Here is a 27,814-nt window from a genome sequence, read left to right on the forward strand (position 1 = left end):
TCTGAAACGTTTGAAAAGTTCAAAGAATTTCAGAGTGAAGTTGAAAATCATCGTAACAAGAAAATAAAATTTCTACAATCTGATCATGGAGGAGAATATTTGAGTTACGAGTTTGGTGTACATTTGAAACAATGTGGAATAGTTTCGCAACTCACGCCACCCGGAACACCACAGCGTAATGGTGTGTCCGAACGTCGTAATCGTACTTTACTAGATATGGTGCGATCTATGATGTCTCTTACTGATTTACCGCTATCGTTTTGGGGATATGCTCTAGAGACGGCCGCATTCACGTTAAATAGGGCACCATCAAAATCCGTTGAGACGACTCCTTATGAACTGTGGTTTGGCAAGAAACCAAAGTTGTCGTTTCTGAAAGTTTGGGGCTGCGATGCTTATGTGAAAAAGCTTCAACCTGATAAGCTCGAACCCAAATCGGAGAAATGTGTCTTCATAGGATATCCAAAGGAAACTATTGGATACACCTTCTATCACAGATCCGAAGGCAAGACTTTTGTTGCTAAATTCGGAAACTTTCTAGAGAAGGAGTTTCTCTCGAAAGAAGTGAGTGGGAGGAAAGTAGAACTTGACGAGGTAACTGTACCTGCTTCCTTATTGGAAAGTAGTACATCACAGAAATCAGTTTCTGTGACACCTACACCAATTAGTGAGGAAGCTAATGATAATGATCATGAAACTTCAGAACAAGATACTACTGAACCTCCTAGATCAACCAAAGTAAGATCCGCACCAGAGTGGTACGGTAATCCTGTTCTGGAAGTCATGCTACTAGATCATGATGAACCTACGAACTATGAAGAAGCGATGGTGAGCCCAGATTCCGCAAAATGGCTTGAAGCCATGAAATCTGAGATGGGATCCATGTATGAGAACAAAGTATGGACTTTGGTTGACTTGCCCAATGATCGGCAAGCGATTGAGAATAAATGGATCTTCAAGTAGAAGACTGACGCTGACAGTAATATTACTGTCTACAAAGCTCGACTTGTCGCAAAAGGTTTTCGGCAAGTTCAAGGGATTGACTACGATGAGACCTTCTCACCGGTAGCGATGCTTAACTCTGTCCGAATCATGTTAGCAATTGCCGCATTTTATGATTATAAAATTTGGCAAATGGATGTGAAAACTGCATTCCTGAATGGATTTCTGCAAGAAGAGTTGTATATGATGCAGCCGGAAGGTTTTGTTGATCCAAAGGGAGCTAACAAAGTGTGCAAGCTCCAGCGATCCATTTATGGACTGGTGCAAGCCTCTCGTAGTTGGAATAAACGCTTTGATAGTGTGATCAAATCATTTGGTTTTATACAGACTTTTGGAGAAGCCTGTATTTACAAGAAAGTGAGTGGGAGCTCTGTAGCATTTCTGATATTATATGTAGATGACATATTACTAATCGAAAATGATATAGAATTTCTGGATAGCATAAAAGGATACTTGAATAAAAGTTTTTCAATGAAAGACCTCGGTGAAGCTGCCTACATATTGGGCATCAAGATCTATAGAGACAGATCGAGACGCTTAATTGGACTTTCACAAAGCACATACCTTGACAAAGTTTTGAAAAAGTTCAAAATGGATCAAGCAAAGAAAGGATTCTTGCCTGTGTTACAAGGTGTGAAATTGAGTAAGACTCAAAGTCCGACCAATCACTACAAGAAATATGTCAACTTATGACCACCACTATTGGTCACTGAATGGTCACAAATTTTCATTTATGACCTTTTTGTGACCAAAAACATAAGGTCAAAAGCTGGGCGTCATAAACTGACTATAGCGACCTTTAACAAAAGGTCGTTGATCCTATGACCTTCTGTTTTGGTCGCTAGCTCTCTCCCCAGGCCATGTCGGATCCGACGTGGCAATCTGACGTGGCAAAATTGCGACCAATTCAAAAGGTCGTTGATAAGATTCAGCCCGGTCCAATTCGGTGTCTATATGGGCCGAGCCCAACAATTCAGCCCATTTAATGTTATTTTTCTTTTTAATTCTGGTCAGATACATGGGCCTGGCCCAACAATTCAACATTTTTATTTTCTGGGCCATTACTATTAATTTTCTATTTTCAGCCATATTATTTTTGTGCTGGTCCCACTGGTCAGATTGGTCCCACTTGTCATGCTGATATCACAATTGCACCCACACGTCAGAAATTTGAAAATTTGTCAAACAATTCTCATAAATATTCCCCCTGGTCAGGTTTCCATTTCATAGTATTGAAGTTATATACACAATCAATATTTCAAACAGACTAGAGCGAATGAAATTCATCCAAAACAACACTAAATATTACAATACATTATATGCTACTCTGACTAATATTACACTCTGCCTGATATTACAATACATAATATGCTACTCTTGCTGATAGGCTTCACGACTTCGCACTTCATACTTCACCTATGAAAAAAAGAAGAATAAGAACCTGTAGGCAGCATCGAACATAGCTTATAAGCAAGAATTGACAATAAGCTCAATTTAACAAAAAAAGATTTTGATATATTTATACAGTTCACAAGGTCAGCTGACTATTAACGGCTTTCCCATAGATTACAAACAATTATGTGTACAAGGCAATTCAACATTTAAGTTGGAAGGTGTTCATTAGCAAAATAGAAATGGCAATACACAACTAAATTGGCTATTAATACAGCAAGCATGACATGACAACAGCTGCTTGATAGATTTTATTAAACATGTATGAAGCAGCAGCACACATAGACAACAACAATATACATGAAGGATTATAGATTGCATAACTGGTCAACTAATCTTCCATCTATATTTTTATCAGCAGCACACTAGATAGGCCACACATTTATTCCTACAGTACAGTGAGGTAAAAACAGATTATGGTGCCTGCCAAGTGAGGTAAAAATAGATTATCAACAGCACACTAGATAGGCCACACATCTATATTTCTATCAGCAGCACACTAGATAGGCCACACATTTATTACATTGACATGGTGGTGGCTGGCTAGCAATCATGGCTGCTAGCTCATGCTGCCAGTGTGCGTGCACATCTCCCTGCTGGAACCAACCCAACCCAAACAAAGCAACAGTAGCAAACCACACATGTACAAGTAAACTTCAGTACGAAACAGTTTCTCGCCGAAAGGAACTACCAAAGCATTTCCAAGAATTTCGAAGAAACTGCCTCAAGTCGATTCAGCCAAGGATATTATTTCCCACAAGCAAAAAACTATGGTTCAACTCCCACATGGGCATGGGGTTTTTTGGGTTTCAAGAAACAAATCACAGAACTGGATGGGCATATGGAAGGTACATTGTGAATCTACGGCGTCAACCTGCTGGAGTTACTTGTCCTCAGTGATGAGCAGCTGCTTCCTCCTTTGTCTTGGTCATCTGGACAGCCAAAAAAACATGCAACTGTAAGAAGATGGATTGATGGTAAAAAGAGTGAAGAATTGTGATTCAGTGAACAGAAAAGCATATGTACATTATAATACTGCAGACAACAAAATAATAAGCCTAATATGAAGATAAGTGTTTTTCTTATTGATGGCTGTAAGATGGACTAATGGTAAAAAGAGAGAAGAATTGTGATTCAGTAAACAGAAAACAAGACGTTATTATTCAGCAGTGATACTCGATATTTGACAAGTATGGTTTCATGTATACAAGTTAGGTAGAGCAATGTACAAGATAAATCATTTTATATAAAGCGTGTCGAATCAATATCTAAAATGTTATCGAGCAAAGCATAGAAACAGAGTCCCAAAAATCTAATTAGCTGCTGTGGCGACAGCCACGCGGCAAGCCGGCAATGGCAGGCTGGGGCGAGGGTTGGGGAGGAGGCAAGTGTTCTTAGGTTATTAACAGGGAAACTGGGTGATTAACATCCCAAAAAAGAAAAAAACAACTTAAAATATTGAGTGCGGCAGCAACATCTACTTGTTACTGGAGTCCCAGTTCAAGATGGCCAGAGGCCACTTGGCACCATGGAACCTGCACAATTTCCATCATATATATGAATGAGTTAGGAAGTAAAGTAGAGTTGAACTACCCAGCCTCATACATGTATATAAAGTGTGCTGCACTGCTGCTACAGAAAGTTTCATAGGCTTTCAAGTGAAGGGATACACGTTGTTCAACTGCCGTGTTTATTTTTTGTTGTTGGGGAAAGCAATAGCTTAATCAGTTCACTTCTCTAATATTATGAATAGCCTATCACTCAAATAGTCCTTGAGTGCTAATATAGTATTGTATTGGTAAAAGAAACATGTCACCACGAAGAGCTTTAACAGTTAGCACCATTTTTTATTAGAGAAGTTTAGAGAGAAATTTGAGAAATCTATATTAGAGAAAACTTAAATGCATACAGAAGTTCTCTCAAGTCTCATTGCAAATATCAAGAGCATACAGAAGCTTTGGTTTGAGTGGGAATGGTATGAAAGGGGCATATAAGGACAATATACTCAAGAGTTGCATATCTACATAGAAATGATGCTGATCACATAAGTAAATAACAGTGAATGACAAACGATATGCACTTAAGAAAAGTGAGCAGCAAATTCAAGCAATAAACTAAACTGATATAAGCAATTCTCTGATGCTGTATCGTAATACTTATATGTCACAACTGAGCGCTAATTCTGATCTATAAAACACCACTAATCAGAACTCCATGTACCAAAAGACTACATGATATGCTTATCTAACACAGCAACAGTAGCAGCACAGCACCAATCAAGAAGCTGATTCCACTAACAAGCAGTCTAGCAACACATCCGAGTCGAGTAACAGCGCCAAAGTAGGGGAGGAACGAGGAAGCGGCAGCGCATACCTTCATCTTGGACTTCTTGGCCTGCAGCTTCTTGGCATGCTCCTCCTTGGCCTTCTTCTCCCCTGTAAACACACACACACACACGCACACGATCAATTCAAACCCAAACAAATCAAATCATGCTCTTCATCTGAACCGCTACTGATCCATGGAGAAAGAAACCGACATGGAGGGGAGAAAGAGCACGAGCAGGCGGTCGAACACGGTGATCGGGAGCGCCGCATCCTCGGGCACCTCCTTGGACAGGTACAGCGGGTACCTCTCGGCCGCCTCGCTCCCCTCCTTGGGCAGCATCACGCCATCCTCCTGCGCGCCGGCCTCCTCCACGCCGCCGCCAAGCACCTCCCGATGGCCCGGATCATCCCACTCCTCCCGTCGATCCCGACCCCCTGCCACCGCACGCCACACGCTGGGCTCATCGCCGCCGAGATCTTGGTTCGAGGGAGGGGCGTGGCAGCGCGTGAAGGAAATATGCCCTAGAGGCAATAAAAAAGTTATTATTTATTTCCTTATAATCATGATAAATGTTTATTATTCATGCTAGAATTGTATTAACCGGAAACATAATACATGTGTGAATACATAGACAAACAAAGTGTCACTAGTATGCCTCTACTTGACTAGCTCGTTAATCAAAGATGGTTATGTTTCCTAACCATGAACAATGAGTTGTTATTTGATTAACGAGGTTACATCATTAGTTGAATGATCTGATTGACATGACCCATTCCATTAGCTTAGCACCCGATCGTTTAGTATGTTGCTATTGCTTTCTTCATGACTTATACATGTTCCTATAACTATGAGATTATGCAACTCCCGTTTGCCGGAGGAACACTTTGGGTGCTACCAAACGTCACAACGTAACTGGGTGATTATAAAGGAGCATTACAGGTGTCTCCAAAGGTAGATTTTGGGTTGGCGTATTTCGAGATTAGGATTTGTCACTCCGATTGTCGGAGAGGTATCTTTGGGCCCTCTCGGTAATGCACATCACATAAGCCTTGCAAGCATTGCAACTAATGAGTTAGTTGCGAGATGATGTATTACAGAACGAGTAAAGAGACTTGCCGGTAACGAGATTGAACTAGGTATTGGATACCGACGATCAAATCTCGGGCAAGTAACATACCGATGACAAAGGGAACAACATATGTTGTTATGCGGTCTGACCGATAAAGATCTTCGTAGAATATGTAGGAGCCAATATGGGCATCCAGGTCCCGCTATTGGTTATTGACCGGAGACGTGTCTCGCTCATGTCTACATTGTTCTCGAACCCGTAGGGTCCGCACGCTTAAGGTTACGATGACAGTTATATTATGAGTTTATGCATTTTTGATGTACCGAAGGTTGTTCGGAGTCCCGGATGTGATCACGGACATGACGAGGAGTCTCGAAATGGTCTAGACGTAAAGATTGATATATTCAAAGCCTATGTTTGGATATCGGAAGTGTTTCGGGTGAAATCGGGATTTTACCGGAGTACCGGGAGGTTACCGGAACCCCCCGGGAACCATATGGGCCTAGATGGGCTTTAGTGGAAAGGAGAAAGGGGCAGCCCAAGGTGGCCGCGCGCCTCCCCCCTCCCCCTAGTCCTATTAGGACTAGGAGAGGTGGCCGACCCCCCTTCTCTCTCTTTCCCCCTCGGGGAATCCTAGTCCAACTAGGATTGGGGGGGGGGAGTCCTACTCCCGGAAGGAGAAGGACTCCTCCTGCGCCCTCCTCCTGGCCGGCGCCCCCCTCCCCCTTGGCTCCTTTATATACTGAGGCAGAGGCACCCCAGAAACACACAAGTTGATCCACGTGATCTATTCCTTAGCCGTGTGCGGTGCCCCAGCCACCATATTCCTCGATAATACTGTAGTGGAGTTTAGGTGAAGCCCTGCTGCTGTAGTGCATCGAGATCGTCACCACGCCGTCGTGCTGACGGAATTCTTCCCCGACACTTTGCTGGATTGGAGTCCGGGGATCGTCATCGAGCTGAACGTGTGCTCGAACTCGGAGGTGCCGTAGTTTCGGTGCTTGATCGGTTGGATCGCGAAGACGTACGACTACTTCCTCTACGTTGTGTCAACGCTTCCGCAGTCGGTCTGCGTGGGTACGTAGACAACACTCTCCCCTCTCGTTGCTATGCATCACCATGATCTTGCGTGTGCGTAGGAAATTTTTTTAAATTACTACGAAACCCAACAGCGCGGTGGTGGGATGTTGGTTGGAGGTCGGAAGGGGAACTGGTTACCCGGAGCAGGAGGGAGGAGGACGTCGACGGGAGATCGGATCTCTTCTGATGAGGGAGGGGAGGGGAGAGCCGAGGTCGTGGCCGGCGGCGAGGTGAGGGAGATGGGGGAGGTGGGTGGCGGCGATGGGAGGGATCTGGATCTGAGCATTAGGGTTCGTCACGCGGGGAGAGAGAGGAGTGGTGTGCGGTGGGGCTGGAGGTGGAGGTGGAGGCCACGCGGAGGCGGACGGCGGCGGATCTGAGGGAGGGAGAGGGGAGACGGTGGGAGACAGAGGCGAGGCGGAGAGGGAAGGATGGTGGCGGTGGCGATCTAGAAAGGAGGAGGTGGCGGCTGTGATCTGGAAGGGAGGAGGAGTGATGTGCGGGGGAGAGAGGGGCTAGGGTTCGCTGCACGGGGGAGAGGGGAGAGGATCTGAGGGGGGAGGGAGAGAAAGAAAGAAAGAATGGAGGCGGGGGGTGGGTGGAAAATGTCCATGAGGACAGACCTAGGGTTTCGGCTCGGGTGGGTTTGGGCCGTTGGATCCGGAAGCATCCGACGGTGGTTGATGCGTGATCCGCGTGATATGCTCATGGTCCAATCAGAACGCAGCAAACCATTTGATGACCTTATGACCAATATAAATTGGTCGTGATCGATTCAAGATAAAAAAATTCATTCCATTTTTCAGTGCTCAAAATGAATATTTTTGTGAAAGTCCTATCAAATATTTGTTCAAATGATTCCATATTTCGCACAAGTTTGCATCTTGGAATGGCACACAATATTGACAAAGGGAGTTTTCATTTTCTTTGGACGAAAAAACCATTTTCCATTTTTCGAGTGCCCAAAAGGAGGTTTTTTGTGAAGAACCTATAATATATTTGTTGCAAAATTGGACCGAATCATTTTTCTAAAATACTAGGCCATATTTCATGCACAATTGACCAAATGGTTGGGTGTAAAAAGTTTTGATCCACCTCTCGTGAAAAAGACAAATTTTCGCCGGTTCAGTTGGAAGCGGGTCAAATTTGAACTGTAGCTGCCTTCTAGTTTGCTCTTTATTTTTTCCAAAAATCATTTCTAGGTACATAAGTATCTATTTTATCAGAGAAACACCAAAAAAATTCCAAGATTCAACCACTAGCTAGGAACGGTCATTCCCGCCGTTTTGACCGCATTTTGAAACGGGCATAAATAAATTCAAAAAAAAATCAAAAAAATGGAAAACCTTCGCATTGTGTCATCATATGTGACCAAGTTTCCAGGAAAAATAATAAACTTGTAATACGACAATTATTTTAAAAAAATGTTCTCAGAAACGAGCTATCACGTGTGGAGATCAATGGCTTTCAAGCCAAATGATCAATCTTATGGCCACATTCATGGCATAGTTTGTTCAAATGATCTCATATTGTGCACAAGGGTGCATATTGGAATGGCAAACAATGTTGCCTAAGAAAGTTTTCATTTTCGTTGCACGGAAAATTCATTTTCCATTTTTCGAGTGCTCGAAATGAGGTTTTTTTGTGAAGGACCTACCATATATTTGTTGCAAAATTGTACCGAATAATTTTTATAAAATATTAGGACATATTTAATGCACAATTGACAAAATGGTTGGGTGTCAAAAGTTTTGATCCACCTCTGGTGAAAAAGACAAATTCCCGCCGATTCAGTTGGAAGCGGGTCAAATTTGAACTGCAGCTGCCTCACAGTTTGCTATTTATTTTTTCCAAAAATCATTTCTAGGTACATAAGTATCTATTTAATCAGAGAAACATCAAAAGTTTTCCAAGATTCAACCACTAGCTAGGAACGGTCAAGCCCGCCGTTTTGACCGCATTTTGAAACGGGCATAAAAAATTCAAAAAAAAAATCAAAAATTGGAAAACCTTCGCATTGTGTCATTATATGTGACCAAGTTTCCAGGAAAAATAATAAACTTGTAATACGGTATATTATTTTAAAAAAGTGTTCTCAGAAATGAGCTATCAAGTGTGAAGATTCATGGCTTTCAAGCCAAATGATCAATCTTATGGCCACATTCATGGCATAGTTTGTTCAAATGATCTCATATTGTGCACAAGGGTGCATATTGGAATGGCAAACAATGTTGCCTAAGGAAGTTTTCATTTTCGTTGGACGAAAAAACCATTTTCCATTTTTTCGAGTGCCCGAAAGGAGGTTTTTTTGTCAAGGAACTACCAAATAATTATTGCAAAATTGGACCAAATCATTTTTCTAAAATACTAGGCCATATTTAATGCACAATTGATAAAATGGTTGGGTGTAAAAAGTTTTGATCCACCTCTGGTGAAAAAGACAAATTCCTGCCGATTCAGCTGGAAGCGGGTCAAATTTGAACTGTAGCTGCCTCGTAGTTTGCTCTTTATTTTTTCCAAAAATCATTTCTAGGTACATAAGTATCTTTTTAATCAGAGAAACACCAACAAAATTCCAAGATTCAACCACTAGCTAGGAACGGTCATTCCCGCCGTTTTGACCGCATTTTGAAACGGGCATAAAAAATTAAAAAAATCAAAAAATTGGGAAACCTTCGCATTGTGTCATAATATGTGGCCAAGTTCCTACGAAAAATAACAAACTTGTAATACGGCAATTATTTTAAAAAAGTGTTCTCAGAAATGAGCTATCATGTGTGGAGATCAATGGCTTTCAAGCCAAATGATCAATCTTATGGCCACATTCATGGCATAGTTTGTTCAAATGATCTCATATTGTGCACAAGGGTGCATATTGGAATGGCAAACAATGTTGCCTAAGGAAGTTTTCATTTTCGTTGGACGAAAAAACCATTTTCCATTTTTCGAGTGCCCGAAAGGAGGTTTTTTTGTGAAGGAACTACCAAATAATTGTTGCAAAATTGGACCAAATCATTTTTATAAAATACTAGGCCATATTTAATGCACAATTGACAAAATGGTTGGGTGTAAATTTTTTGATCCACCTCTCGTGAAAAAGACAAATTTCCGCCGATTCAGCTGGAAGCGGGTCAAATTTGAACTGCAGCTGCCTCATAGTTTGCTATTTATTTTTTCCAAAAATCATTTCTAGTTACATAAGGACCTATTTAATCATAAATACATGGTTTGGTGGCGATACGTCGAGGTTTGGGCGGTGGCCGAGGGCCCCAACTCTAGAGCGCGTAAACTCGCATGCCCGTCGCGTGGTCACCGCGTGACCGTAATGTTGCCATGTGTTCTGGGCGGCCTAGGCATGTCTAGTGGGTTGGGCACTCCCAGGTTGGTGCTAGGAAGAAAATGACAACATAAGATTCTCACGAGGAGACCGATCGATGCTCAAACATGAATTAGCAGCCAAGTGTTTGATTAGCGGTACGGGAAATGCACATGGCCAATGGGCGTGAGTTTTGGCTGAGGATGATCATCTACTAAGGAGAATGTCTTCACAAATTTTTAGCTCAAAAGGAGGATCCTAGGTGGTACTTGCTTTGCAAAGTACCACGCTGGACAAAAATATGAATGTTGAAGCTGGGCTCAAAATAATGAATGGAGTGAGCTGAAATTTTGTGGAGGATGGTTATTTGGGCATAGGAAAGCATTGTAGAAAATTGATACCATTTGGACATGCCAAAGTAGTACTTCCTTCACAATGCTCTTCTATGGACAGAAACTTGGGAAAACTAGTGAGAGAGATTGGATGAATGAAATGAGCTCAAAATTGGTGTAGGTAAGTTACTTAGGTATGGTCATGCGCTGGTAAATTTTCAGATCATTTGGGTAAGCCTAGCTAGTACTTACTTCACAAAGCTTCTCTCGAGGTAGAAACTTTGGAAATTTCCCGAGAAAGATTTACTAGGAAAATTGAGCTGAATATTATCATGTGGCAATGATTTGGGTATGGAAGAGTGCCCGAAAAGTTTGAGGGTAATAGGAGGGGTCTATATAACACTTGCTTTGCAACGTGCCAATTTGGCCATAAAATATAAATTGAACCTGGGCTCACATAGATGATTTGACTGAGCTGCAATTTGGAGGAGGGTGATAATTTGGGCATATGAAGGAACTGTATAAATTTCATGTCATTTAGAGATATAAAAAAGGTACTTCCTTCACAATGCTTCTAGGTGGACAAAAACTTTGGAAATTTGCCGAGGAAGATTTGCTAGGCAAATGGAGCTGAATTTTGTCATGCGGTAATGATTTGGATAGGAAAGAGTGCCCAAAAATTCTGAGGGAAATCAAGAATATATAAATAGCACTTCCTTCATAAAGTGTTGTTGTGAACAGAATAGGAAAATGAATATTCTTGAATTAGTTTTGAACTAGGCAAGGAAGGATTTTTACATATTTGATGAAGATATGCCCCAAAGAATTTATGAGATTTTTTTGGGAATTTTGGGAATGATAGAAATATAGGTTGCTTCACAACCTAGGGCAAAAACTGCCACATGGACATGACACATAGGCAAAACTGATGAGATGGCGCCTAGTCATCACAACCCACCATAATCTACAAGGCTATGACCATCTATATTGGTCATTAACAACTAGAAATAAGGCAGCGGACTAGCACTGTTTGCTTTGTGACCATTTCGTGTAAGGAAATTACGACCTTTCTGACCAAAATGGTCGCAATGGTTTAGGGTTTGGAGCCCCCTGAACAGCTTTTGACCAATTGGTCTAAAATGGTCATAAATTTATGACCAATTCTTCGAGGGTCACTGACAGAAGGTCATAAGTTGACATATTTCTTGTAGTGAATGCAGAAGATAGAGAGAAAATGAAAGATGTTCCCTATGCTTCAGCCATAGGCTCTATCATGTATGCAATGCTGTGTACCAGACCTGATGTGTGTCTTGCTATAAGTCTAGCAGGGAGGTACCAAAATAATCCAGGAGTGGATCACTGGACAGCGGTCAAGAACATCCTGAAATACCTGAAAAGGACTAAGGATATGTTTCTCATATATGGAGGTGACAAAGAGCTCATCATAAATGGTTACGTTGATGCAAGCTTTGACACTGATCCGGACGATTCTAAATCGCAAACCGGATACGTGTTTACATTAAACGGTGGAGCTGTTAGTTGGTGCAGTTCTAAACAAAGCGTTGTGGTGGGATCTACATGTGAAGCGGAGTACATAGCTGCTTCGGAAGCAGCAAACGAAGGAGTCTGGATGAAGGAGTTCATATCCGATCTAGGTGTCATACCTAGTGCATCGGTCCAATGAAAATCTTTTGTGACAATACTGGTGCAATTGCCTTGGCAAAGGAATCCAGATTTCACAAGAGAACCAAGCACATCAAGAGACGCTTCAATTCCATCTGGGATCTAGTCCAGGTGGGAGACATAGAGATTTGCAAGATACATACGGATCTGAATGTAGCAGACTCGTTGACTAAGCCTCTTCCACGAGCAAAACATGATCAGGCACCAATCAGGCGCCGCCACATTGTCACCGCCACCGCGCCAGCCAACCGTCGGCCTGAAGGAAATATGCCGTAGAGGCAATAATAATGTTATTATTTTATTTCCTTATATCATGATAAATGTTTATTATTCATGCTAGAATTGTATTATCCGGAAACATAATACTTGTGTGAATACATAGACAAACCAAACGTCACTAGTATGCCTCTACTTGACTAGCTCGTTAATCAAAGATGGTTATGTTTCCTAACCATAGACATGTGTTGTCATTTGATTAATGGGATCACATCATTAGGAGAATGATGTGATTGACATGACCCATTCCATTAGCTTAGCACCCGATCGTTTAGTATGTTGCTATTGCTTTCTTCATGACTTATACATGTTCCTATAACTATGAGATTATGCAACTCCCGTTTACCAGAGGAACACTTTGTGTGCTACCAAACGTCGCAACGTAACTGGGTGATTATAAAGGAGCTCTACAGGTGTCTCCAAAGGTGAATGTTGGGTTGGCGTATTTCGAGATTAGGATTTGTCACTCCGATTGTCGGAGAGGTATCTCTGGGCCCTCTCGGTAATGCACATCACAGAAGCCTTGCAAGCATTACAACTAATGAGTTAGTTGCGAGATGATGTATTACGAAACGAGTAAAGAGACTTGCCGGCAACGAGATTGAACTAGGTATTGAGATACCGACGATCGAATCTCGGGCAAGTAACATATCAAAGACAAAGGGAACAACGTATGTTGTTATGCGGTCTGACCGATAAAGATCTTCGTAGACTATGTAGGAGCCAATATGAGCATCCAGGTTCCGCTATTGGTTATTGACTGGAGACGTGTCTCGGTCATGTCTACATTGTTCTCGAACCCGTAGGGTTCGCACGTTTAAGGTTTCGATGACAGTTATATTATGAGTTTATGAGTTTTGATGTACCGAAGTTAGTTCGGAGTCCCGGATGTGATCACGGACATAACGAGGAGTCTCGAAATGGTCGATACATAAAGATTGATATATTGGACGGCTATATTCGGACACTGGAAGTGTTCCGGGTGATTTCGGAGAAAACCGGAGAGCCGGAGGGTTACCGGAACCCCCCCGGGAGAAGTAATGGGCCATATGGGCCTAAGTGGAGAGAGATAGGGGCAGCCAAAGGTGGGCCGTGCGCCTCCTCCCCTGGTCCGAATTGGACTAGGAGAGGGGGAGCGGCGCCCCCCTTTCCTTCTCCCTCCCCACTTCTTTGCCCCTCCTAGTAGGAGTCCTACTCCTACTAGGAGGAGGACTCCTCCTTGGCGCGCCATAGGGGCCGGCCGGCCTCCTCCCCTTGATCCTTTATATACGGGGGCAGGGGGCACCCCTAGACACACAAGTTGATCCACGTGATCATATTCTTAGCCGTGTGCGGTGCCCCCTTCCACCATAATCCTCGATAATATTGTAGCGGTGCTTAGGCGAAGCCCTGCGATGGTAGTACATCAAGATCGTCACCACGCCGTCGTGCTGATGGAACTCTTCCCCGACACTTTGCTGGATAGGAGTTCGGGGATCGTCATCGAGCTGAACGTGTGCTAAAACTCGGAGGTGCCGTAGTTTCGGTGCTTGATCGGTCGGGCCGTGAAGACGCACGACTACATCAACCGCGTTGTGCTAACGCTTCCGCTGTCGGTCTACAAGGGTACGTAGATCACACTCTCCCCTTTCGTTGCTATGCATCACCATGATCTTGCGTGTGCGTAGGAAATTTTTTGAAATTATTACGTTCCCCAATAATAATAACCTTTCTTTTTTGCAGGAAGCATGGTATGATAACTTGATGATTTGTTATAAAAGATTTCTCAAAAGTCTGATGATGCTATGAGTGTGAGGTTTAAGTTGTGCACTGTAACATTGTGCAAAATGACCCGAAAGTGCAAGAGTTCATGGCAAAGTTGAATGAAGATCAAATTGGCCTAGAAGGCATTGACTTCTCGATGGGAGATGATGGCCTGAAGTGGAGGAACAAGTGGATGAAGATGTGGTTGAGTTCGATACACCAACAACCTGAAAGGTTGAGCAATTAGAAGATGAGGAGGACGTAGCAATATGCTACACATTGATGCATGTATGTCTTGATGAGTTGGTAGAATTCTTACCCGTATGTGGTTTGAATTTGAATCAAATTATTGACATCTATGCTTTTGAAACATCAAGATTTGACTAAGTATGTTGTAGAAGTGAAGTTGAAATGAACTTTATCCATGCAAAATGATGAGACAAATAGCTAAATTTTTGTATTGGGAGTTGTGTTTTGGGGATGGGTTAGAAGACACTCTCCCAATACAGAAGATAGTTTTTGTCGCCTAAGTTTGTATTGTTGCTCTTAGTTAGAAGGCAACCTCCTAATACAGAAGATTTTTTGGGGAATTAAATTTTAGAGATTGTTTTTTTTTGTAACTAAGGTTTGAGGATGGATTAGAAATGCTCTTAGTTTTGGGATAATTTTTTGGCAAGTAATGTTTGAGAATGGATTAGCTTACAATGTGCCCAGGCTTTAATAACATATTAGCTACACACAAAATTTTGGGATACAGTTCCACGCGCATCAATTATGAATAATAAAATCAAAAAGTTGCTAGAGGAAAAATCAAACAATCCATGTTTTTTAACATACATGACTGAGTGTTCTACTCACTTGTGAAGTTTCGCAAAATTACAACATAAGTGGTATTCTAAGCAAAATAGACAAATCGGTGCTATAAAAAAGAACATGTTTAAAGTACCCTCTCCGTTTCTTTTTAGTTCGCATATTAGGTTTATCTCAAGTAAAAACTTCAGAAGTTTGACCAGATTTATAAAATGAACACCAACATGCACAATACCAAATCAAAACCATTATGCCCATCATGAAATATGTTTTATACTCTGTTTATTTGATATTGCAGATGTTGATAATTTTAATATAAATTTGGTCGATCTATACATTATGGACCGGTCTTCAGTCAAGGATACAACTCTATCACCACAACCCATAAACAGACCTGTACTGAGCCTAGCAAAAGCGGAGGCCATCCGATGATCCAAACCACACCCAAGTGCATGCAACCTGGGACTGATCTTCATTTCTGGACGAGGGAAGGAAAAGTTGGGTTGTATCACCAGAAGCCAGCAATGCAGACCCCAAACGGGACTTCACCTTGCTGTTTGAGGATACTCCTGGCGTCTCGGTCTGCTTGGGTCCAGTCGATCCCAGGATACGTAGGACGGTAGGAGAAGAAGAAGCCCTGCGAGATCGACATGTGTCAGGGATCCTCAATGGTTCGGATAGGAACCCCGGACCAAAACTCGCCTCACCAACCTGTGCGTGCTTCCCTTTCTGCATGCCTTCTACTATTTCCAAGCCTACTCTCGCGTATACATTCAGAGCACGCTGATGTGCCGAATTAGTAAAGGATGACAAGGATAAGACGTCGGTCTAGTTCAGTGCATGGCTGCGAATTACAAGGCCTTGTTCAGTGCATGGCTACGTACGGCTTTGTTTGGCATGGATAGGATATGAATGGCTTTGTTCAGCCACGCGGCCTGGCGATGAGTAGAGAACGGAAGCAAGTTGGGTGCGTCTCCGGTTGCAATAATACATACGTACAGGATCTCAATCTGCATTGCTGTGATGCAAATGCAATGCAACCACACTTCTGCTGGACTATGCTGATAATAGCATGGTGGTCTACTCCCTCCATCTCTTCTTAGAACAAAGTCCATTTTACTCCCCTCAACAAAGTCAATGGTTCACATAACCCCCCGAAGTCTAAAATGGTTCACTTAACCCCTTAATAAAACCAATACCGTTCAATACTCACCCAAAGTGGATTTGCCGGGTGGTTTTGCTGAGTTGACTCGGTCAAGGCTGTTTTGTTCACCGTGGAGTCTCCTCCTTCCTTGTGCAGCCTTGGGCCTCTTTGGCAGGCGATGCGCACAGCATGGCCACCGGCAGCGACAGGTGCGGGGAGCCAGGGGCCGGCGGCGGTGACCTGTACACCAGGTGGGGCTGAATAAGGAGTGCTCCGACGCCGACCTCAACGTAACGAAAGCTCGCCATGGTGGGCAGAAATCACAACCTCCTTTTTCCTTCCTCCGGTGTGCACATTAGTGATGCCTGGCTGCATAGCGTGCTCCTCTTCTTTCATTCATCGCAGCAGAACCAAAAAGAACGAGAAAGACGGGCTCGATCCGATACAGTCGTTTCCCTTTCCTTTCACGTCCAACCAACGAAATTGATCAGGCTTCTGCGTCCACAACACCCACGACTAGAACTCAGCTGCACGTCAGGTCTGATCCACTAATCACGGAGAAGTAGCACACACAAATTTGTTGGCTCATGCATGTCCTACCTTATTTGCATGCGGCTGAGAAAACACTAAGGAAAAACAACAAAGACGTGCACAGGATATGCTAACAAGGTCTGGCACGGCACCGGACACATAGCCCACGTCGTTGGATTCTTCCTCCTGGAGGACCACGGTGCATGCGGGTTGCTGTTAGTGCACCAGCACTTCTCCGGCAACACGCTGAAGGGCTCTGAAGTGTGCATTGCTACTGACGCCGATGTGCCGTTCGTGGTCGCGCGCGCGCGCGAGAGAGAGAGAGTTTCAGAGGCAGCAGCGGTGGTGGTGGGTCAAGGAGGCAACAACGGCGGCGGCGGGTCACGGGAGCGGCGGCGGCAGTCGGTCACGAAGGCGACCGCAGCGCAGACCAAGACCCCATCTTCCCCTTTCTTCTCTCATTCTCTGCAGCGCCGCCGGACAAATCTGCACCCCCCCCCCCCCCCCCCCCCCCCCCCCCCCCCCACGTCAACAAACCACCTGAGAAACCCACCAACAACGATTTTTAAACGGTATTGATTAAATTAGGGGGTTAAGTGAACCAAAAGAAAGATGAGGGGGTTATGCAAACAACCCACTTTCTTCAGGGGGAGTAAAATGGACTTTTTTCCTCTTCTTATAGGCTGTTAGTTCTTCACGCTTCATGAATGCTTCAGGTGCGATGTTCGTCGTTTGACGGACGACCAGCTTTATTTATTCTCTTCACCTAACCGATGGATTTTTCAGCGCAAAAGAAAGAAAGAAGAATGTTTGGCATAAAATTGTTGGCTCTTGCAAGAGGGGTTCTGCCCCATGATAAGAACGGAGGGACCACTTAAGAAAACCACTCATAAATTATCCTCCGGCACCGCTACTGCTCGGAGCAAAATCTCACACCTATCCCCCGTCGCTGTCTTTGCCTCCCTAGGCCCTCGCCGCCCTTCTGCCCGACGCCCATGCCGTTCGTTCCTCGCCGGAATCAAGGTGAAACGTCACCGCCTTGCTTCCACACTGCTGCAGCTGCAGGTCAAGTGTTTGACAGCAAAAACTGAGCAAAAAGAGACGGAGGGACTACTTAAGCAGATCACACTGATTACACAGCAAAAACTGAGCAAACACAAGGCTCAGCGCACTTCTCGATGGACAGGGTTGCTCAAAAAGTTTCACCAACATAATCTAAGCTGGTGGTAACAAACATTTCACCGACTGAGATGACAGATTACAATAGCTGAGACACTTCCCATAGTCTACAACTGATCCCAGCAACCGCATTGTAACTAGTAAAATCACATTACACACGAACTGTCAAACAAATTTACGCAACCATATATCTAGGATTATCGTCAACTTACAGGTTTTCCCTATCACTAAGATAAATCTTTTCTTGCAGCTGCAGTTCTCCCCAGAGCATCAAGGATGATGAGACGGGCAAAGAACCAGGACCTGAATATTGCCACGGTGGACAGCAGGAAGGCCCTTCACTTGATGTACTGGGACATCCATTTGAAACCTTCACCATAGCCCATCTTGCGGACGATGCTGCACATGAACACCTCCAGGGGCCGCACATTTGAATCCGACAAGTTCACGTTGCCCTTCCCAGTGGTGAAGTTGCTCAGCCCAAGGTAGTAGCGCAGCTCCTCCTCGGATGCTGCGATAGGTATGTCGATCTTGTTACCCAGTACGAGGAAAGGCACATTCGCAAGGGAGTCATCTGAAAGAAGGCCGTCGAGCTCCTTCTTCGACTCGGCAAACCGTTCCTTGTCAGCAGCGTCCACCAAGTAAACAACCGCATCCACCTATCAGACAGATTAGGAATTAAAAGAAGCCGGCAGAATCATATGACAACATAAAAGTAAACTGACCATATTAATAATTCACAGTTTACTACTAATGGTTACGGCATGGGGCAGTATCCAACTAAGCGAAAATGTGGCAGCAGACATTATCTCTTTGGATTAAACTCTGAGTGATATACAGTCATTTTCATTCAGAGTTTAATCCAAAGAGATAATGTTTGATGCACTTCACTGCACTTCAAATGTTATTTTCACGACAAGATAATAGAAGCGTTCACAAGTTGTATTTGTGAACATATAGTCATACAAGTAGGATTTCCTTGTGATATATGCAGATATGTGAACAGTGGAGCAGCACAAAAGATGGCAGTGGTGACATGTGAAGTTGTTCATTATGGACTACTTCGGGGTAAAATGGTGTTCTTCTTTTTCACCTCTGCTATCCAGATGGATAGAAGAGTATGCATTCCTGGACACTTTTGCGTGTTAATTATTTATGGGGAAAGAAAAAAAAACTGAAAATGACAAAGAGGTAGTACTAAAGCCCATCCAAACTATTAACTAGTTCATGACAAAACTGCCAATAGTCAATTGACTTAAGTATCCAAGTCCTAACAGCCACATACCAAGGAGGCAATGACAGATAAGCTGCACATATTTACTAAGAGCAGCACATACCAAGGACAGAAGAGCTTTAGCTGACTAACTACTTTCTATGTGTACTCACTCCTATTTAACAAGCAAATATAAAAAGTACACAGCATTGTCACATTATGAATTACACTCTTATTGTAATGTATCAATAACAAAGCATGCATTACACTCTTATTGTAATGTATCAATAAAACTTCCAACATTGTCACATTATGAAAATTCCCTCAGAGCAATCAAATAGAAGCTAGATCGAAAATTGAAGCACAAATTCCCTGTAGATATCAATACTCATATCAGGTGCATTGTAGACCCTGTATCCATATACATTGGTGTTTGCACAGAAGATGCAATCAGCAAATAAATAATTTAAGTAAGAATAGGGTCAAGGCACAGAACCAACAACACAAAAGAAATATATGAACCTTCTGATGAACATTACAGAAGGCTACTCAAATAAATTATTAGTCATGCATCTCACTTGATCACTTCCACTTTACAGACTGTGATTAGTGCAGTAAATGCATTATGCATTATGGCTGAACATTCAGAGCGCATTGTCCATACATGTAAACCTTGAAGAGGATTACATATTTACAATGTAACTACTCTATTCCATCTATTTAAAATCTCAATGAGCAAGCATGGCAACAGTGTAACAGAAAAATTACCGGCAAGAAACAAAGCTACAAGCACCAGAAATGCATAGATCTCAGCTTTGTTGCTGGTTGATATATTATCCCGTTAACAATCCCAGTCGATCACCGTTAAAAAAACAATCCCAGTCGATTAACATCACAACACAAGAACTTTCTAGATCTATAAGATGCCAAGTCCACAGGAAATAGAACACAATTCATACGGCTAAGTCTTCAATGGTTATGCATCAGCACATCTGAGACCATAGTAAATTAGTTGTGCCTAAATTTACAGGTATTACAAAGAATGAAAGATATAAGAGCAATGTGTTCTTCAAGAAAAATATAACAGAATTTGGAAAGGTACTGTTGGGAGCCCAGAAACCAGTTAAAAACCTGTGAACAGCTACATGGTCAAGTTTCTTTTCCAGGAGAACTGTCCTAAAGAAAATTGATAATGATCAAACCTTATTTGAACGCTTAACTTCATGTCTTAACGTATGTAAGGCATGTAATTTTAGAAGAACCTTTGGTGAACACAGGTTAAATATGCCTAGAAGACATGATAGATAGCTGAACTTTCTAGATCTATAAGATGCCAAGTCCACAGGAAATAGAACACAATTCATACGGCTAAGTCTTCAATGGTTATGCATCAGCACATCTGAGACCATAGTAAATTAGTTGTGCCTAAATTTACAGGTATTACAAAGAATGAAAGATATAAGAGCAATGTGTTCTTCAAGAAAAATACAACAGAATTTGGAAAGGTACTGTTGGGAGCCCAGAAACCAGTTAAAAACCTGTGAACAGCTACATGGTCAAGTTTCTTTTCCAGGAGAACTGTCCTAAAGAAAATTGATAATGATCAAACCCTATTTGAACGCTTAACTTCATGTCTTAACGTATGTAAGGCATGTAATTTTAGAAGAACCTTTGGTGAACACAGGTTAAATATGCCTAGAAGACATGATAGATAGCTGAACTTTCTAGATCTATAAGATGCCAAGTCCACAGGAAATAGAACACAATTCATACGGCTAAGTCTTCAATGGTTATAAATCAGCACATCTGAGACCATAGTAAATTAGTTGTGCCTACATTTACAGGTATTACAAAGAATGAAAGATATAAGAGCAATGTGTTCTTCAAGAAAAATATAACAGAGTTTGGAAAGGTACTGTTGGGAGCCCAGAAACCAGTTAAAAACCTGTGAACAGCTACATGGTCAAGTTTCTTTTCCAAGAGAACTGTCCTAAAGAAAATTGATAATGATCAAACCTTATTTGAACGCTTAACTTCATGTCTTAACATATGTAAGGCATGTAATTTTAGAAGAACCTTTGGTGAACACAGGTTAAATATGCCTAGAAGACATGATAGATAGCTGAATACTCCCAAGGAGAGGTCAATGTAATGTACAATCCCGTTGACTGGAGCAAGACTCTCAAAATACTAGTACAGTCAGTTGTCTCGTTCCCATACCCCAGTTGAAGTTTTTTTATGTAAACCCCACAAGTGATGTCAGCTCACTAAACAGTTTTTATGGAAGAACAGAAACACGTACCACTTTCAAACAATAGGGAAACACCGCAGTCTTTAGGTAGTTAATTGGTAAAGTGGGAAGTATGAGTTGTACATTCAGAAAGTTCTCCAAACACAGTGATACATAACTTGGGCAATTGTCCCTAAAAGATACTGGACTTGCGCGCTTCCTTGATAATAGAAGCAACTCGGGAATAAACAAGAATGGGCTATAAACATCTATAGTTTGGTGAATGTGGTATATCCGGTGGACCTTCTGCTAGGAAACAGATTCTCTCCCTTTGATTCATATGGCTGTTGCAAAGTGATGTTAGGAAGCATTGTTAAGTTTTAAGTTGGCCAGGAAAATCCATGCAACTCTCTGGCCATCCATCATCTGAATAAGATTAGCACTAACACCAATTTTGCTCAAAGTGGCTGCAATTACACCCATTATTATGTTTTCTGCTTGGATAGAGACCTACATAGCTACACCGCCCCATTCAAATTTGGCCTACTGTCGATCACAGTGGCCTGAATACAAGAGCTAGAATATCTTGTGTCATTTTCAGAATAACATAGTGAACCGTTGGCTACAATCACAAACCAGCATTGGCAGCATTCCCGGTTGCTAAATGGAGGTGTCTCCACATGATGAGATTCAGTAACGAATAAGATGTTAAATTATATTGATAAATTATGCTTGGTCTACCGACTAGATGCCCCCAGTGCCTTATCTACTCAGATGCATGCCTCTGATCCTAAATAGGTACTGCTTATGTCTCTAACCTCCATTTCTTGGTTTCATTCAGTACAAGAGCTACTTCTTGCAGATATCTCAAAGCAATCGCACAGAGTAGAATTACTAACAATACGTCGAGATCTCGTACCAATTGCACAAAGTAGAATTACTAACCATACGTCGAGATCTCATAGCAATTGCAGAAAGAAGAACTATTAACCACAGGCAAAGAAGCAGACAGCAAGAAGAGGCAAAGGTAACCTTGGCGTAGTAGTCCTTCCAGACTCGGCGGGCGATCTGGTGGCCACCGAGATCGAAGGTCTTGAACTTGATCTGGCCGATGCTCAGCTCCTCGGACGTCGGGTACTGCGTCGGCTGGTGCTGCACCAGCCGCTGCCATCCAATCGGAAGCACAAACACACCAGTCAGACGAAATCAAGAATCGCCGGCAAGCAGAAAGGACGACAAGATCGGATTCCGCTTCCAGGGAAGAGAGGGGAAGGCTACAGATCGAAATAACAGAAGAGAGACCTCGTCCTTGAGCATGTGGAGGAGGGTGGTCTTGCCGGCGTTGTCCAGGCCGAGGAAGAGGATCTTGGCCTCCTTCTGCCACAGCCCCAGCGACGCCAGCACCCCGTAGAACCAATCCACCAGAAACATCTCTTCTCGTCCGCCTCCTCTTCTCCGGCGATCTCTTCCTCTTCCTCCTCACACCGAACGACCGGTCGACGCTCGCCTCGACCTCCCTCCCTCTCTCTCTCTCTCTCTCTCTCTCTCTTTCTCCCCCTCGCTGGCTCGCTGGCTGGCTTTGCGTCGGAGAGAAAGGTTTTTATCCCTCGCTCCTCTCCTTCGTGAGGTTATGTGTTCTGTTCTAGATTCTTCGCTGGCGCGGCGTGCACTTGCTTCTAGAAACTATGCCAAAAGCGAGTAAAATGAGGTGATTTTATATTAACCCCTCCAAACTTAAAGCATCACATCACCTCGTCTCTTAAGCCAATTTTTTTTACCTCATGATTGTCCATGCATTGCAATGGCGATATAGATTCTACTCCCTCCGTTCGAATATTTGTCTTTCTAGACATTTCAAATGACTACTACATACGGATGTATGTAGACATATTTTAAAATATAGATTCACTCATTTTGCTTCGTATATAGTCACTTGTTGAAATGCCTAGAAAGACAAGTATTTAGGAACAGAAAGAGTATGAAATTAAATAGTTTATTCCTATTAACACATTTCTTTCAACATGCACACATATGAAGAAACGAATCCACCATAGAGGCAAGCTGGGGTAGTTGCCGCGGGTCACCAACGACAGAGAGAGTACCCCACCCCTTGCCTCAAATCTCCATGGACAACCCCCTCAGGTCGCTATTGCTGCAGATTTGTGTTCTGCGTCAAAGAGTTACGCGAGAAGGAAGAAGGAACAGACCAAATGGGCTTAAGTGGGCCCATATAGTGGTATATACACATTGCAGCCCAGCCCAATAGATGAAGAGCTTCACCGAGCGGCGTGGAGAAACCGATCGATCCAAATCGATTGATCTCAATTACCCATTGGGTTAATGCCAATCCCTAGCCACCGCTTACACGGCACGACTCCTCATTGCTAGCTGCTCTTGCTCGATGCTCATCGTCATGTGCCTGTGTCAAGCCTTCGTCGGGGATGGACTTAGAGGAGGAGAATGGATTGCGGACGAGGAGGAAGCGGCAACAACACTTTCTGCAGCATGTCGGGAACGTAGAATGCAATTTAAAAGAAAAATCATACGCTCACGCAAGATCTATCTAGGAGGTGTATAGCAACGAGAGGGGGGAGTGTGTCCACGTACCCTCGTAGACCGAAAGCGGAAGCGTTATGTTAACGCAGTTGATGTAGTCGAACGTCTTCATGATCCAACCGATCCAAGTACCGAACATATGGCACCTCCGTGTTCAGCACACGTTCAGCTCAATGACGTTCCTCGAACTCTTGATCCAGTACAGGGTCGAGGGAGAGTTCCGTCAGCACGATGGCGTGGCGACGGTTTTGGTGATGTGATCCGCGCAGGGGTTTGCCTAAGCACTAAGACGCTATGACCGGAGTAGTAAACTGTGGAGGGGGGCACCGCACACGGCTAAGAAACAAACGGTTGTGCCTTTGTGGTGCCCCCTGCCCACGTATATAGAGGAGGGGGAGGAGGAAGCCGGCCCAAGGGGTGCGCGCCAAGAGGGGGAGTCTTACTAGGACTCCGTTCCTAGTAGGATTCGCCCCCCTCCTTCCTTTCAACAGAGAGGGGAAAGGGGAAAGGGGAAGAGGGAGAAGGAAAGGAGGGCCGCGCCCCCACCCCTTGTCCAATTTAGATTGGGCTTGGGGGGGCACCTCCTGTGGCAGCCTCCCTCTCTCCTCTATGGCCCAATTGTAGGAGTGTCGGAGTAATGGGCCACGGGTAGACTAACCCAGGCCCAGAACCTTTCAAGACATCGGGGTAGGCTGCACCCCTCAAGACCTCAGGATGAAGAGCCGTCTTCTGAGAGTCGGCTGCAAGGCAGCCGACTGCCCACTCGCGGCCGAGTCCCGAGGACGACTTCAGGATGAGCCGACTCCTGACTGGCGACTTCCGGAGAAGCCGGCCATGGGGAGTCGGCCCACGACGCCAACAACTCCCATGCCCTCATAAAGAGGGACGGGACGGGGAGTGGCCACAGTAAGGTCCACTCCCACCCTTTTCCAAGGGCAGGCGTGGCCACAGTACGCCGTACCCGCGAAGATCTCCGCCCGGCGCGTCACTGTTGCCATGCCGGCCCTGATGTCAGCCCCAGTGGGCGGAGTCCTGTGCCCACGACGGCCTGCCGGTACGACCTAGGGACGACGGGTCCCACCAGTCGGCGGGCGTACGGAAGACGGCGAGAGCGCCACTAGTCGGCCCAGTTGGGAGTCGGCCGGCCCCTCCCACGGGCCCCACGCGCCATTAACCAGACGCGACAGGGAGTGGCCACAGTGATCGCCCGCCAGACGGCGGGGCTGTCGCCACGACCCCATGACCGAGCCTGCGTCATTAGAGGCACGGCTACAGTAATCTACAGCCGGCAAGACCCGCCCGCGGCGGACGCGGCCTATCGGCTCTGTACCGAGCCAGTCGGCGGGGCCCACCAGTCGGCGGGCCCCAGGAGTCGGCGGATAAGATGGCGGCCAGAGAGACTGATGGCTGGGCCCGCGTCCAGCCGGATTACCATTATACCCCTGGGGGGGTAGGCCTATATAAACCCCCAGGGCACCCTTGCAAAGGGTTGGAATCCATTAGCACTAGACCAGATCATATAGAAAGGAGAGAGCTAGCCTTGCCTTCTCCTACCTCTAGAAAGCAGCTCAAGGAGCAACCGTGTACACACTTTGCCATAATGATCATGCGGAGACCCCTCAGAGCAGCAGTAGGGGTATTATCTCCACGGAGAGCCCTGAAGCTGGGTAAGATTCGCCGGTGTGCATGCCTTCGTCTTATCCCGTTTCCAAGCACCGGCGACGTTCTACTCGCCCCCACCATGATAAGCCATCCTTTGGCATATGTCGCACCCAACCCCTGACATTTGGCGCCCACCGTGGGGCCTGGTGCACCGTCGTCCGGAGACCTGCTCTAGACGGGAACCCTTTTCCTCCCTGGCGAGCGCAGCCAGCCCGGCACGCCAGACAGAGTTTGCGCTGACGCGCTGCACGGCGCTGAGATCGCCTGCGCAGCCAGCTGCCTCGCCGATCTTGTCGGCGAGGTTCACCTCTCCAATGAGCCTGCATCCGACACAGGCACGTGCGGCCCCGAGAGCCTCCTCGCGGGCCTCCTTGACCAACTCCACGTCGCCGGCGAGCCTGCCGTGGACTTGGAGTCTGTAGGCTCCACCGACCCGATGCTGGTCGACTCCGACACCGCGCCGCTCGACGCATTCCCCACCAACGTGGTGGTCTACGATGAGCCGCTCCCTCGCGCGGAGAGCGACGGAAGCACCGTCACAGAGGTGCTCGTCATTAGTCATGACGAGCATCCCGGCGGAGGAGCGCATGACCCACTTGGCGCGGCATTGCAAGACCTGACCGCGCCCATTCCGGAAGACGCTGACGCGGAGACACTGGAGGCGCGCCGCCTCCATCTCGTCGAAGGCGCGAAGAAGCTGGCTAGCATGAGACGCTTGTCAGAAGCCTACCAGCGTGAGATGGATTGCGCTGTGGGTGGCTCGCCAGCCCCAGCTGGGCCCAGCCGCCTAGGCGCGGTCCAGCAGCGCGGCGTGGCCATCGCCAACCTATTCGGGGCAAATCGCCCTGTGTACGCCACGCCTGCGGAGAACATTCGAGCCGCCCAAGCGGCGGCGGATGAGCTGGACAACTTCGAGGGTGAAGAGCGCCGCCTGATGGCAGAGCGAGTCCAGCGGCTCCTCGACACGGCTGCCGCGCAGAACGAGGCCGGCTGCCGCACAGAGGCGCCACAGCGACAAAACGACGACCCGCCTCCACGCCGAGACCAAGGCGCGACGTCTCGGACGCCGACTGGCGGCGCCTGAGGAAGGAAAGACAAGGATCCGGCTGTCAACCGCAGTCGGACTCGCATTACCATAGAGCGCGACCAAGACGGCCGCCCGAGAGCAGTGGAACGACGGGATGACTGTCCGCCTCCTCCTCCTCGCAAGGAAAGGCGAGTCTCCCCGCCGCCTGTTGACCATCCGACTCTCGGCGACAGCCTTGGCCGCCGAGAGGGAGTCGGAGAAAACGACGCCCGCCACCGGATCGATCGACTTCACCGATCCCTGGCGTTGGAAGAAGAAGACGAGTTGGGTCCGCCTTGTTTCGGGCCCCGCATTCAAGACGAGCCCTTTCCCAAAGGGTTCACACTCCCAAGAGACACGCCCAAGTACACCGGCTCCGTGAAGCCAAAGGACTGGCTGGTTGACTACTCCACGACCGTCAACATAGCAAATGGCAACAAGCGTGTTGCCGTAAAATACGTTTCGCTCATGCTCCAGGGCATGGCCCGGACATGGCTAAACAGCTTGAAGCCCCGCAGCATCAATAGCTGGGTCGACTTCACCGATGCATTCGTCCGCAACTTCACAAGCACGTACAAGCGTCCTCCCAAACCTCGCCAGCTTTCCTTGTGCGTGCAAGGCCCCAACGAGTCGACTCGCGACTACCTCACGCGTTGGGCCGAGCTCCGGAACTCTTGTGAGGGCGTGCACGAGGTGCAGGCTATCGAGTACTTCACCGCTGGGTGCAGAGAAGGCACCCTCCTCAAGCACAAGCTCCTTTGCGATGAGCCAGAAACCCTCGACGAGCTGCTGATCATAGCAGACAAGTATGCCATGGCCGACTCCTCCATGAAGGCAGAGATTCAAGTTAGTGCGACTGGCAAAGTGGCCCCTCAGGCTCCTAGAACTCCAGCTGGAGATGCCAGTCGGCGACTGCAGCCAAGCGACCACAAGCGCAAGGCCCCGCAGCCGGCTTCCAGCAGCCGGCAGGTGGCGACAGTCGAAGACCAGCAGCCGGATGGGTAGCCTCCACCCAAGCGACAGAAAGGCGGCAAGCCCAACTGGTTGCCGGCTTTCTCATACGAGCAGACTCTGGATGGTCCTTGCAAGTTCCACAGCGGCACGAAGCCGTCGAATCACACCACCTGGAAGTGCCACTGGCT

The 27,814-nt window shown here is 45.6% G+C and overlaps 1 protein-coding gene across 1 annotated transcript; it reads right to left on the reverse strand.

Moving 5' to 3' along the window:
• Positions 1-17,954: 17,954 nt before the first annotated feature.
• Positions 17,955-23,010, reverse strand: LOC125543615 (GTP-binding protein SAR1A-like). The gene is made up of 3 exons (XM_048707027.1): positions 22,691-23,010; positions 22,421-22,552; positions 17,955-18,604 (listed from the first exon to the last, which is right to left on the reverse strand). The coding sequence occupies exons 1-3, from the start codon at positions 22,817-22,819 to the stop codon at positions 18,284-18,286; spliced, it is 582 nt and encodes a 193-aa protein (XP_048562984.1). The 5' UTR covers positions 22,820-23,010; the 3' UTR covers positions 17,955-18,283.
• Between the last annotated feature and the right edge of the window lie 4,804 nt (positions 23,011-27,814).

This window comes from Triticum urartu, chromosome 3 (assembly GCF_003073215.2).
Source record: "Triticum urartu cultivar G1812 chromosome 3, Tu2.1, whole genome shotgun sequence".
NCBI lineage: Eukaryota > Viridiplantae > Streptophyta > Magnoliopsida > Poales > Poaceae > Triticum > Triticum urartu.